This window comes from Hippichthys cyanospilos, chromosome 13, assembly GCF_059441005.1.
Source record: "Hippichthys cyanospilos isolate Australia breed blue-spotted pipefish chromosome 13, RoL_Hcya_1.0, whole genome shotgun sequence".
Lineage (NCBI taxonomy): Eukaryota > Metazoa > Chordata > Actinopteri > Syngnathiformes > Syngnathidae > Hippichthys > Hippichthys cyanospilos.
Window position 1 is genome coordinate 5,679,191 of NC_142381.1, and position 11,200 is coordinate 5,690,390.

At 45.9% G+C, this 11,200-nt stretch overlaps 1 protein-coding gene across 1 annotated transcript; it reads left to right on the forward strand.

Annotated features, from left to right (window-relative positions):
• The first annotated feature begins 739 nt into the window (after window positions 1-739).
• On the forward strand, window positions 740-3,473 carry LOC148413596 (uncharacterized). The gene is made up of 2 exons (XM_088432316.1): window positions 740-1,020; window positions 1,839-3,473. Exon 2 carries the CDS (start codon window positions 2,035-2,037, stop codon window positions 2,935-2,937), a length of 903 nt encoding a protein of 300 aa, XP_088288442.1. The 5' UTR covers window positions 740-1,020; window positions 1,839-2,034; the 3' UTR covers window positions 2,938-3,473.
• Window positions 3,474-11,200: the final 7,727 nt, after the last annotated feature.

Genomic DNA, 11,200 nt, shown 5'->3' on the forward strand with positions numbered 1-11,200 from the left:
ATTTTTCACTATTGCTGTAATCATTCCGATGTTTCTCAGCTGTTAATGAGTAAAGGCACACATTTTACATTTGAAAATTCATATGGCAAATTAATAGGACAAAAAATGCATTTCCTAGCCTCTAACCCTAGCCATCAGAAATGATTGCATAACTTAAACCTCACTTTAACACTAACACATCTCAACCCTATACCAGAAAAGCACATCTTGACCCCCCAAAAGAGGTCTGTTCATGTGAGGAGCAGCCTAAATGTCCAAACTTCTCCAAAATGTCCTGACTTATGGGGTGGAAAAAAACATTATATTATTGTAATGAGTATTACAAAGAGCTACCAGTTTGAAACACACTTCTGAAATGATGAATTTGCTCAAAGTGTCTCGTAATGTTTTTGTGATTACTAATCACAATGTAATCATATGTATTCATATGTCCATATGTTGAATGAATATGACATATGAATATGTCCATATGTACATATTCAATGTAATCATATGTCACTAATCATATGTAGAGACATATGAGAAAAATGTATACATGAGTAAATATTTCTTCTTTTGGGGGTCACCATTTCTTCTGTGTTGTATGAATTGCAAAACAAGAAAACATTAACATTAAGTGTTTGTTTTTGTTTTTTGTTTTTTTTCTCAAGAGCTGTCCCGCAATACATAGCAATAGTTTGATGACAGCAGGCGGTCCGGTGGAGTGTGTCACGTTTGTATAAGCGCCGTCATCCGTCCGCACGTCGCAGCGTTTTTGTGCATTTTAGCGGCTAGTCGTGACCACAACGATCGCCACGCCACGGCGTTGTCGGACTGCCGCCGCGCCGTCGAGTCCACTTCGCATTTTGAGCGACGCCCCCAAATTCCGTGCCGAGTGTTTGCAGACCCTCCGGGACGGAGAGGTGGAGGAGGAATCGGCAGCTCGGCCGTCTGTGTACGCTCCAAGCAGCACCAACGCCATTAGTTCATGACTTCATCGAAGCCTTTTTGACAGCGGCGTTCGAAGGAGCGTTTTAGAAGGTAAGTGGGGACGTTTCCACGGCACTTCCTGGTTGCTTCGGACTGCTTTGTGCCGTCGCCTTCCGTGCGTGTCGCAGCGACCACTCGGACTGTGGTCAGCGCGCCGTGGCGTCGGCCGAGCGTCGTCTTCTTAGGTAACCTCAACTCGGCCAAACCGGCCGACAAGCCTCGCCGTTCTACGCCTAAAACGGTCCGCCGTGCTCTCGGGTCACCGCTACGCGGATCCGACGCTCGACGAACACGGCATTTGTCCATAAACGTGTCCGCGGAATATAGCCTGCTTGTTTTTTTTTTCCCCCCTCTATCCACTGCCACCGCATCGTTGCGCACCTCGCCGCTGCTCGTCGTCGATAGCAGACAAAAGACAGCCTTGTTTTCGGACGCTTCTGTGTTTCGTGTTGCCCCGGAAAGCCACATAAGCATGGCTGGCACACATAAGAGCAGTCGTCAAAATGTATTTGAAAAGCGCGCTCCACATTTGACCTGCGCATATGCGCATATCTTTGCATATTGTTGTCGCTCTGTTATTGATTGCATTGATATACCGTGAAATTCTTAAAGGGATACTCACCTCCTGTATGCGGAAATCAGTGGCAATACATGCGCTCATGCTCACGGGGGCCGGTTAGCTTCCCTCGGGGAGTTTTATTTTCAAACAATTGACATTATGACGATGACGATATTGTTGTTATGCATTTGTCACATTCTAAGCACCGCTTGAGCTCTGCTAGCCTGCTGTGTTTACTCTGCGTTTTTCTCCCCCAACATTTCTATTCTTAACCCTCCTCCCTTCGCCCTGTTCATGTGTTGCTCCCCAGGACTCCACGGCTGCTGCAGAGAATGGGAATAGGGACACAGGCCAAGGCTTGCCATTTTGGCTGAAGGAACAGGACAGTTGTCAAGCCCGCGCGCCGGCGTCAATCCCTCTCCCTCACCTCACCTCTCCTCTCCTCCTCTTCTTCCCCCCCTCCGGCGCACACACAAGGACACAAACCGCCGCCCACATTCACGGCTATGTCCACAGCGGTAGACATTGCTGGCCCTTCCTCGCCAGATCAAGCCAACAGCAGCGCTAAAATCCCCAACGAGCCACTGAGACCCAGCCTCAAGCGCTCCAGCCACCCCTACGGCGGCGGCGGCCTGTCCCATTACATTGCCAGCCCTTCCCAAGGCATGGACGTCAAAGGCCTGATCCAGCCCTCCCCGACCCAGCAGCAGGCGGCCCCGCCCGGCCCCACCAAACCTCGCCGGGCCCCCTCCTGGCCCGACATGTGGGAGTCGCCCAGCGGGCTCCACCTGGCCCACGCCGCAGAGCTGCTGATGCGCGCCGGGCTGCTGGCGCTGACCCCCACCGCCACGGAGCAGGCCGGCGCCGGCGCGCAGAGCAGCCAGCCGACGAAAAGGGAGGCGGCGGAGGCCAAGGGAGGCAAGGGGGACGGCGAGGGAGGCGGATCCGGGCCAGATGAGGAAGAAGAGGACTCGCCCGGGTGCAGGACAGACATCCAGCCCTACTTGGGTGCCTGGTTCCCCTTCAGCCCCACTCTCTTGCCTCTGGCTGGCTTTCAGATGGGGGGAGGCCACTGGAGGAGCGCGGCCATGGGGGCCGAGGGCATCGAGGGCCTGGTGGCCGAGGGTCATTCTCCCGGCTCTCTGGGCGGGGGCAGCGGCAGCAGAAGGAAGAGGAAGCGGTGCGGGGAGTGCGTTCCGTGCCGGCGTCAGACGAACTGCGAACAGTGCAGCAGCTGCCGCAATCGTAAGAGGGGACACCAGATCTGTAAATACAGGAAGTGCGAGGAGCTGAAGAGGAAGCCGGGAGGTCCCGGGTTTGAGGGCAGAGTGTCCGCGTTTGACCTCAGAGGCTCCGACTTTTCTTTGGGCCTGGCGCAGGAGAGAAGCGGCGGCACCTTGGATGGATAGTGATGTTTGCTGCGTTATCCTACTTGGATGATTGTTGAGGGGCTCAAGTGTAAAACACACACACAGACACACAAGACACACACTGGACACCATGTTGGTTCAAAGACGTGGACATGTTTAGCACAGAGCTGCACCTCTGTTCAAGAATGTTCTCACTCGTTCCCATCCTTTCTTTTGACAATCAGTGAATTGGAGAGGAGAGAGAGAGAAGGACGCCAAGTTGTCACTGTATCGACTATGACAAAAAAAATAGTTGTAAATAGACTGTATATATTGGGGGAAAAACATTATGTCTTTTTTACATCCCTTTCCAGTTTGGATGTATTGTGTTGCAGCCGTTTAAAAGAAGGAAAAAAAAAGAAGAGCCAAATGTTTAGTTTCTAACGGGACTCTCAATTCTGTTGTCACCGCATCATCAGTAAGCGAGTCGTCTAAATTATTTCATGTGCAACTTGTACTGTATAGATCTGTTTGCCCTTTTGAAATAAAAGAAACTGGCCATGCGCGTTTGTCTACACGCTTGCACTCATATTTAATTGGGGGTATGTGTTTGTTGGCCACCGTGCTTCCGCTGATACATGTGCACGCATGTGCGTGTGTGTGTGAGTGTGTGTGTGTGTGGATTATGAGTCACCTAATGGCGTGGCAGAGAGCCTTATCACCACCCCACAGACACACACACTCACACAAGCACACCTACACGCTGCTTGGCGAGCGCACCTAAGCTGACACACATCACAAACAATCTCCATTCACGTCCACGAACACACTGTGACGCAATGTGCTTTTTATTCACAACTCCGCGCAAGAAAGAGCTCTCCGAGCAAGCTGGGCCGTGTGGGTTTTTCGCTTGTTGCCGTAACGATGGCTGATGTGATAAGACCTTCTTCCTCAGCGCCACACTCCAGGGGACCTCAGGGAAGACGTAACCATGGCAACGGTCGGCCTGAGGTGTCACGCTATAATTGGGCCACGGCTGCACTTCCTGTGCGCCTTCAGTCAGGGGGGATCGCAGAGGGACTGCGTGTGTGTGTGTGTGCGCGCGCGTGTGTGTGTGCGTGCATCTGTGGGGGTGGGGGGTTGTGTGTGTGTGTTTGTCAGGCAGGCGAGAGAGCGAGCGAGAGAGAGAGAGAGAGAGAGGGAAAGAGGCGCAGCACGCCAGCCAACGCAGGACACTGCCAACTCATGGAGAACAGCAGCGAGCTCCAACATCATGCAATTACAACACTCGCTCTGAATGACAAACACGAAATCTTCCACTGAAGTCCTCGCACTCGTCTTTCTGCAGCCCTCGCACAAGAGCAACATTCTTGGAGCCGCAGCTTTTTCTTCTCTCCCCCCTCGTCGGTGCCTTTCTAGTGATTTGGAGCCTAATCCCCCCTCCCCTTTTTCGTCACGCACGCACACATGCGCACATACGCACACACACACCGGAAATCTGTGTCACCCGCTGCCCAGCAGGTCCAGTGACTCCCTGAACGCCTGCAGTCTGGCTCCACTGGCCTGCAAGATGGCAGGAAAGAAAGGGGGAGGAAAAGGGATTGAACAGGGGACAGGGAGGGGGTGGTGGGCGAGGAGGGGGGTGGGGGGTGGGGGTGGGGGGTGCGGGTCGAAAGCGGATCCAGGGAGAGGGAGAGAAGGTGGAGGGTGAACGGGGGTGCTAGGGGGGCTTGAAAGAGACTTGGTGAAGGGCAGAGAGGGAGGAGAAGGAGGGAGGGGGGGGGTGTATGGGAGAGGGTGAAACTGGGAGGGATGAAAAGCAGGCCACAGGAGGGGAAAAAAGAGAAAGAGTGACACGCAGGGAGGAGGACGGGGAGACGGACAGCAGGGGATGGAGATAACGTGGACCAAACAAAGAAAGAGAAGAGATGAGTGCGAGTTCCTGAGAGTGGAGTGATGAAGGTGATAGAAATGCATTGAGACACCGAAGCGCGTGACCGCGTGCCGGGCGCAATGAATGACGGCCGCATCGGTCGGTGCGTGCAATCAAGCAACCCCGTGGCGCCTACATATGTTGGCAGCGACTACTCTCGCACTGCAGTGGAGCACTCTGCCAGCCTGCTCGTTGCAACCTGCGCTTGAGGCAGGGCGGACCCCCACTTGTCAGCCAGACCTCTCCGGTCCTGGCCACTGCGTCTCATTGTGTTGCAAAACACGACCTAGCATCTTTTTAAACACGCCATCAATTTTCTATGGCGCCACCACCCGCCTATTCCATCCGACTTTGGGCGATTCGGCATTGAAGCGCGGACGAATCACCCGAAATCTACACAGGAAGGCCCGGGTAGAGATTTGAACCCCAATCCTCGGAACTGCGAGGCCTAAACACTTTGCCTCTCACGGAACCAGAGCGCTGCGGTTCACGTCTCCCCTTCCTTGAAAAGTTCAGGCTCATCTGCTCTCTGGTTGTATTTTGGTGACACTGGGGTCAGAGGGGACATTTGACCTTTGACTTTTTAAGCTATTAAAGATGGATTTAGAAGAGGCCAGCATCTAAAAACAGCTTCAACCAGCTCAAAGAAAAAAAAAACGAACAAAAATAAAAGCACCGATAAAATAGTCAGAATGAATGGACGTTCTTCTTGTCAGATGTTCTCCAAAAAGATATTTTACTATTTCTTTTAAGTACTGATTTACCAAAATGAAAATGTTTGGACAAAACCAAAAATAACATACGCTTGCCCAAAAACCAAAACACCTAAAAAAACAAAACAAAACAAAACCCCAAACACATCGCCTAATGGCAGCCAATCGACTCATCGCACTACAACATCACAAGCAATATCCCGCATGATATGGCTCTGAATATTTGTGATAATGGTTATATTATTTATACAGAAGAAAGATATGTTATTCTTCATTTTTATTCATTGACTTACCAACCACTAGAATGGGAGACAGAATCCTAGTTATTTGACTAGGTATTGTAAACAAATGACAAGATGGTCCATTTATTGTAATCAAGTAAAATATCAAAGAAGCCATTCCTCTTGATAAACTCAACTCACAACTCTTGATAAACAAACTCAATAGCGTCAACTTTTATAGATTGATGGGAATCCAAGATTATTTAGAAATTTGATGGCCTTTTTTGTGTCTGAGTTTGAAATGTCCAACTGCACTCAAACGCACCAAATACATCGTAGTTGTTATGCTGAAGACTTGTGCCTTTACATTTAACACCAGCATAATGATCAGCGGTTTCTTAGCATCCTTATTCAGATTGAATATGATTGTTTTAAGGGTGGTATGTTGATGCCTAGCTAGCCATTCCAGTAGCACAATTATGTAGGCCAACCTCAAAAACCTTTGTCTCTGCATATAAATAGATGAAAAGAATGTTTTTCGTGTGTGAGGACAATTAGTTGATTTTAATAAGATGCATAAGGTACTTGACAGCCAACGACAATCACGTTGTTAAGCATTTTGTACAGGGTATACTTCTCAATCAAAATAGAGCCAGTGAGTGTTATTAAACTGAAAAAAAGTAAAAGTATAAACAGGACATATTATTAAAACTCACTCCTCTGTTCTGAGTTTTAAGATTTGATTCAGGGCTCTGATTTGAATGTTCTCATTGTGTTATTTATCAATTTATAAACTAATTTGATGCATGTTCATTGAAGAAACTGTCTTTAATGGTGAATGTGAGAGTAAAAGTTTGATTTTTATATGTGCCCTGGTTTTGGCTTGTAACCAGTCCTTTGTGTGCACCACCTGTTGCACAAAGTCAGCTGGGATAGGTTCCAGCTCCCCCATGACCCTAATGGGGACAATTAGTATAGAAATGGATGGCTGGTTCTCTGGAGCACCTGTCTGGCCATCGTGTGTGAAATTAAATGAGCACGAACATCTTTTGTTATTTGCCTTTTAAAGAAAAACGTCTGCAAATTCTCTACTTCCGATCACTGTTATATAACAGTGGGTGCAGTGCAAATAACCCCAGCCACAATGAGTTTTTCAGGCTCCATGACATGATTGGCTCGCCAAAAAAAAAAAAAAAATCAACTTTTGAAAGACGGTCAGTGTCTGGCCACTGGACAACACAGTTTGAAACTCGATCACGCAGAGGCGCTTCCACTGTTGGGCGTAGCGTTGTTCCAAGTAGTGGCATGGCTAGTTTAACGACATTCTCTGCAGCGTGGTCGTCGTGGCCTTGTTTTCAACATCAAATAGTAGTCGTTGGGCTATTGTCGTGATCACATTGTGCGGCGTGTCCGCAGATGCTACATTTCCCCGGGCATTTATTGACCTTGAGTACATCTCTTTTATTTGACGTCACAAATGTACCCCCTGGAGACATCTGCCCTGGACGGTGAAGAAAAATGCATGGGATGAGAAGCGTTACCGACTCTATTTTTGGAGGATGTGAGCAAAACTAGCTATCTAACTAAGCTGTAGTGGTAGAAGTGAGCCTAGTAATCAGTGTTGGGCAGGTAACTTCAAAACTGTAATGCATCATTTATTACTTATTACTGTCATTCCAAAGAAATTGGTTACATTACATTATTATTGTATTTGAAATGTAAGGCATTGTATTGTATTACTTTTACATTACTCTCACCAACTCACCTGGAAATATTACACATTAAACAATTACACATCCAGTGAAATGATCTTAGACTTAAGGGGAATTGCAAAAATATTACAGGGTTAAGGAGTTTTTTTGTGGGCTATATATTATAATGCATTGTAACGTGTGTGACTGTCATTTGTACCGAGTGAAATATTATTACTTTTTGGTGTGTAATGCCTTACACTACCGCATTACAGCAAAAAGTAATGCATTACAGTAATTACATTACTTTTGTAATGCGTTGCTCCCAACACTGCTGGTGATAAATAGCATATTTTCCGCACTATAAGGCGCACCGGATTATAAGGTGCACCCTCAATTAAAGACATATTTAAAAAAAATTTCACTCACAGTATAGTAATACTCAAAGTAATAACAATAATAACTCTAATAATAACTCCAAACTCTCAATAGCATAATAACTCAATGTCAATATGACCAACCTCGTTCAACTGTAAACACACAAAAAAAAACAGGTAAAGCTTACTTTATCAGTTCATTCCCCAGCTACGAATCTCAATCTCAATATTAATCCACATATAAGCCGCACCTGATTATAAGGCGCACCATCAACTTTTAAAAAAAAAATTAAGGCTTTTAGGTGCGCCTTATAGTGCAGAAAATAAGGTACTGAGTAACTCATAACTGGACCATGCAATTGATAAAAATCTCGGTCCTCTGTTCTTATGGTGCATCAATGAGCTCTGTTTTAGCCACACCCAAACATCAGGAAAACTGATACAATGAAAAATAGTTCCAGTCTGCATAGTTTCAGATCTTTGAGCTTTGTCAAATTGTTATCTTTCAACATGTACTCTATAATGTATTTTGAAAAAAACCCTCTGAATTCACTTGAGAGCATTTTTAACAAGCATTAGCTTTGGATAAGCTGCTAATACTTGCTGGTTTTGTGATGCTATTGACCGCGGTAGTCAATATTTATGTATTTAGGTTGAGTGCACCACATACACACAGTGTAGTATACCGTCTGAAATCCTGCCTCCACAAGTAAATCGCTTTTAGCGTCTGGCCCTAAAGTATATACAGTAAGATGTTGCGGCAAGGTTTGATTAGACAATTATGCCAAACTGCAAATTTAGATATAGAAGATATATTTATACGGAGAAGATGTATGCATCAGAATACTCGATCCGTACAGTATTTTGCGAAAAAAGTCACATCCAAATTATTGACAGATAGTAACAGATGTCTCTGTTAAGCTTTAAAAATCATTTTACGCATTTGGCGGCCATTTTGGGCAAAGTCAGGTGGCGTTCTCTCTCAGAGGTTTTGTGTGCACAAAATTCTGTTAATCTTTAGCCTGATGCTGGTTTCAGAAGGGAAAAAAAGCCACCGTGGCTCCAGGAAGTTAAGCAAAGCACGCTGATAAAGTCTGCCTGCCTGCAGGGATAGTTCATCACGGCCTCTTGTCACGCCATCTCATGATGCGGAATCGATTGTTACCACCGAGGATTCAGCTTGGAGCGTCCTTCGCTCCACCATTTGCATCAGTGTCAACAGCATTGCCTTTTTAACACAGTGATAAATCATGATTTGAGCTGTTATTTTGCTTAATTTGAAATAAATTATATAATGCATAAAAATCTTCATTGTGAAAATTGTGATTTCATCAAAAACGCTTTATTCCCTAGTGTTTTTCTCGGTTTGATTGGATGGCAAACAGTTCGGGGTGTAACGCGCCTCATGCCCCAAGACTGCTGGGATAGGCTCCAGCATGCCTGCAACCGTCGATAGAATAAGCGGCTGAGAAAATGGTTGGATGGATAAATAATTTCCAGAAATGAAATGGAAAGGCTGCTTTTTTAATATGTAAACCAGCTTACTTGTTTTCAATCGTGTGAGAGTAATCATCTGTATCTTGAGGCGCTGTCTGAGCTAATGCTAATAGTCTAAACATAAATATTTGTCATGGACAAGAAAATGGAAGACATAATGGACATCTAGGTGGTTTTGTTTTGTACATTTTTATTTCGTCAGAATTTTATTTTGGTGATGGGAACGCTATAAAAAAAATGCACTCAATTCGAGGCTTTGTAAAGAATTTAACAGAATTATTTGGCACAACGCAACTCGCTTTTGCCCAAAGTCAATCGGGAAAGCCCCTAAACCAAACTGAAAAGCATTTTGAGGTGGTGAAAAATCAAATCAAAAGCAGACCCTTGAGATTATTGTCTTACTATTGAGACTATTGTCAAATTCTCTCATACTTTGTGTTTTAACTTTTATTTTGGTATTTTTTGCGGTAGCTTTATGCTAATTGATTATTAGCATCCTCTTCTACTCATTTATCAGAATATGACACAACATATCAACATGGATATGAACGCCCACAATTAAGCTTGGTTTTAACACATTTCTTCAACAAATTGCAATTTAGCAGAAAAAAACAATGCCTTTTTAGAGCATATTAGCATTGAGGCCTTGCATCTTAGCAAGCAGAGGCCTAGCGTAACAGTCAAACCGCTCTTCACATCATTATACACACACTTCATTGACCTAACAAGCAAGCAATTGGTTAGGTATAGACATAAATGAGTTTATCAATGTTTTTTATGTTTGTTCCATTGTATTTCATTATGAGATTTTGCTTAGTCACATCTTACGAGAAGAGTCTCCTTGATCATGCAGAGATGTGCCACCTTGTGGCAAAATGAAGTATTACCTCAAAGGGCATACGCAGGTTTAGCAACCATACGACTGGAGCAGTTTGATAATTATACTGTAAGTTGACACAAATACGTGTTAAATGGAAAAACATCAATTCTGGTTCATATGACATTTCACTCTATGAATGAATTTAATATCTTCGTGTATTCTGCATCGGCATATCATTTTCAACATCGCTGAAAAACAAGGTGTTACGTCCAATGAACTGAGAGCCGCAACTCCGCAGTCTGATCTCCTGTTTCTCAACAAAGACTTCATTGTAGAAGGAAATAGTCTCAGGTGTCCAGCATGTGATCTTTTGACAGGTTCTTTGTCACAGCAGCACACGAGAAGTGTCCCGATTTCTCCTTCTGTGCCAGAGAGGCGTAAAAAAGCACCTGCATTCTTGCCTCTCACACTTGATATGATGTGCACTTTCTTGTGCGGCAAAGTTGACCACTCTCTCCACAATGCCTGGCTGGGAAACCCTACACTGCCCTGCTAAATATAGTGGGCCTTTTCACACTGCGTGCGTGCGTCTAGTCACATGATCCAAGATATGGGACGGACGCAGGCAGACGCACACGCACACACAGACGCCAAATCCTGAGGCTGAGGGTGTGGAGGTGGTGAGGGAATGCTATGAGGAGCTTTAATGAGTCGACTGTGACGTGTTGCTTCCCCGTGACCCAACTCGCATTTGCTCCGTCTCCTCGAGCGTCTCGCCCTCTGTCTCTGCGTCTTAACCACATGCTAATCAGCTTTATGTGCTCTCTGTTTGATCTCTGGTGGGCTGGTTTCTTGCTGAATAGATAATCATTGTGCGAGCCGGCCGCTATCAACAACCGCCTTGTCTAACGCTGCCCCCCCCCCCCCCCCCCCCCCCCCCCCCCCCCCACACACACACACACACACACACACTGCAGACACACTACTTCAGGAAAATCTCAAATTAAAAATTGCATTGCCGTCCATTCATACAAACCAGTTTGGTGAAAATAGTGAACAAAATTTCAACCA

What these genes read in the sequence shown, in the direction of transcription:
- LOC148413596 (XM_088432316.1), top strand. Translation starts at nt 2,035, where the DNA reads ATGTCCACAGCGGTAGACATTGCTGGCCCTTCCTCGCCAGATCAAGCC.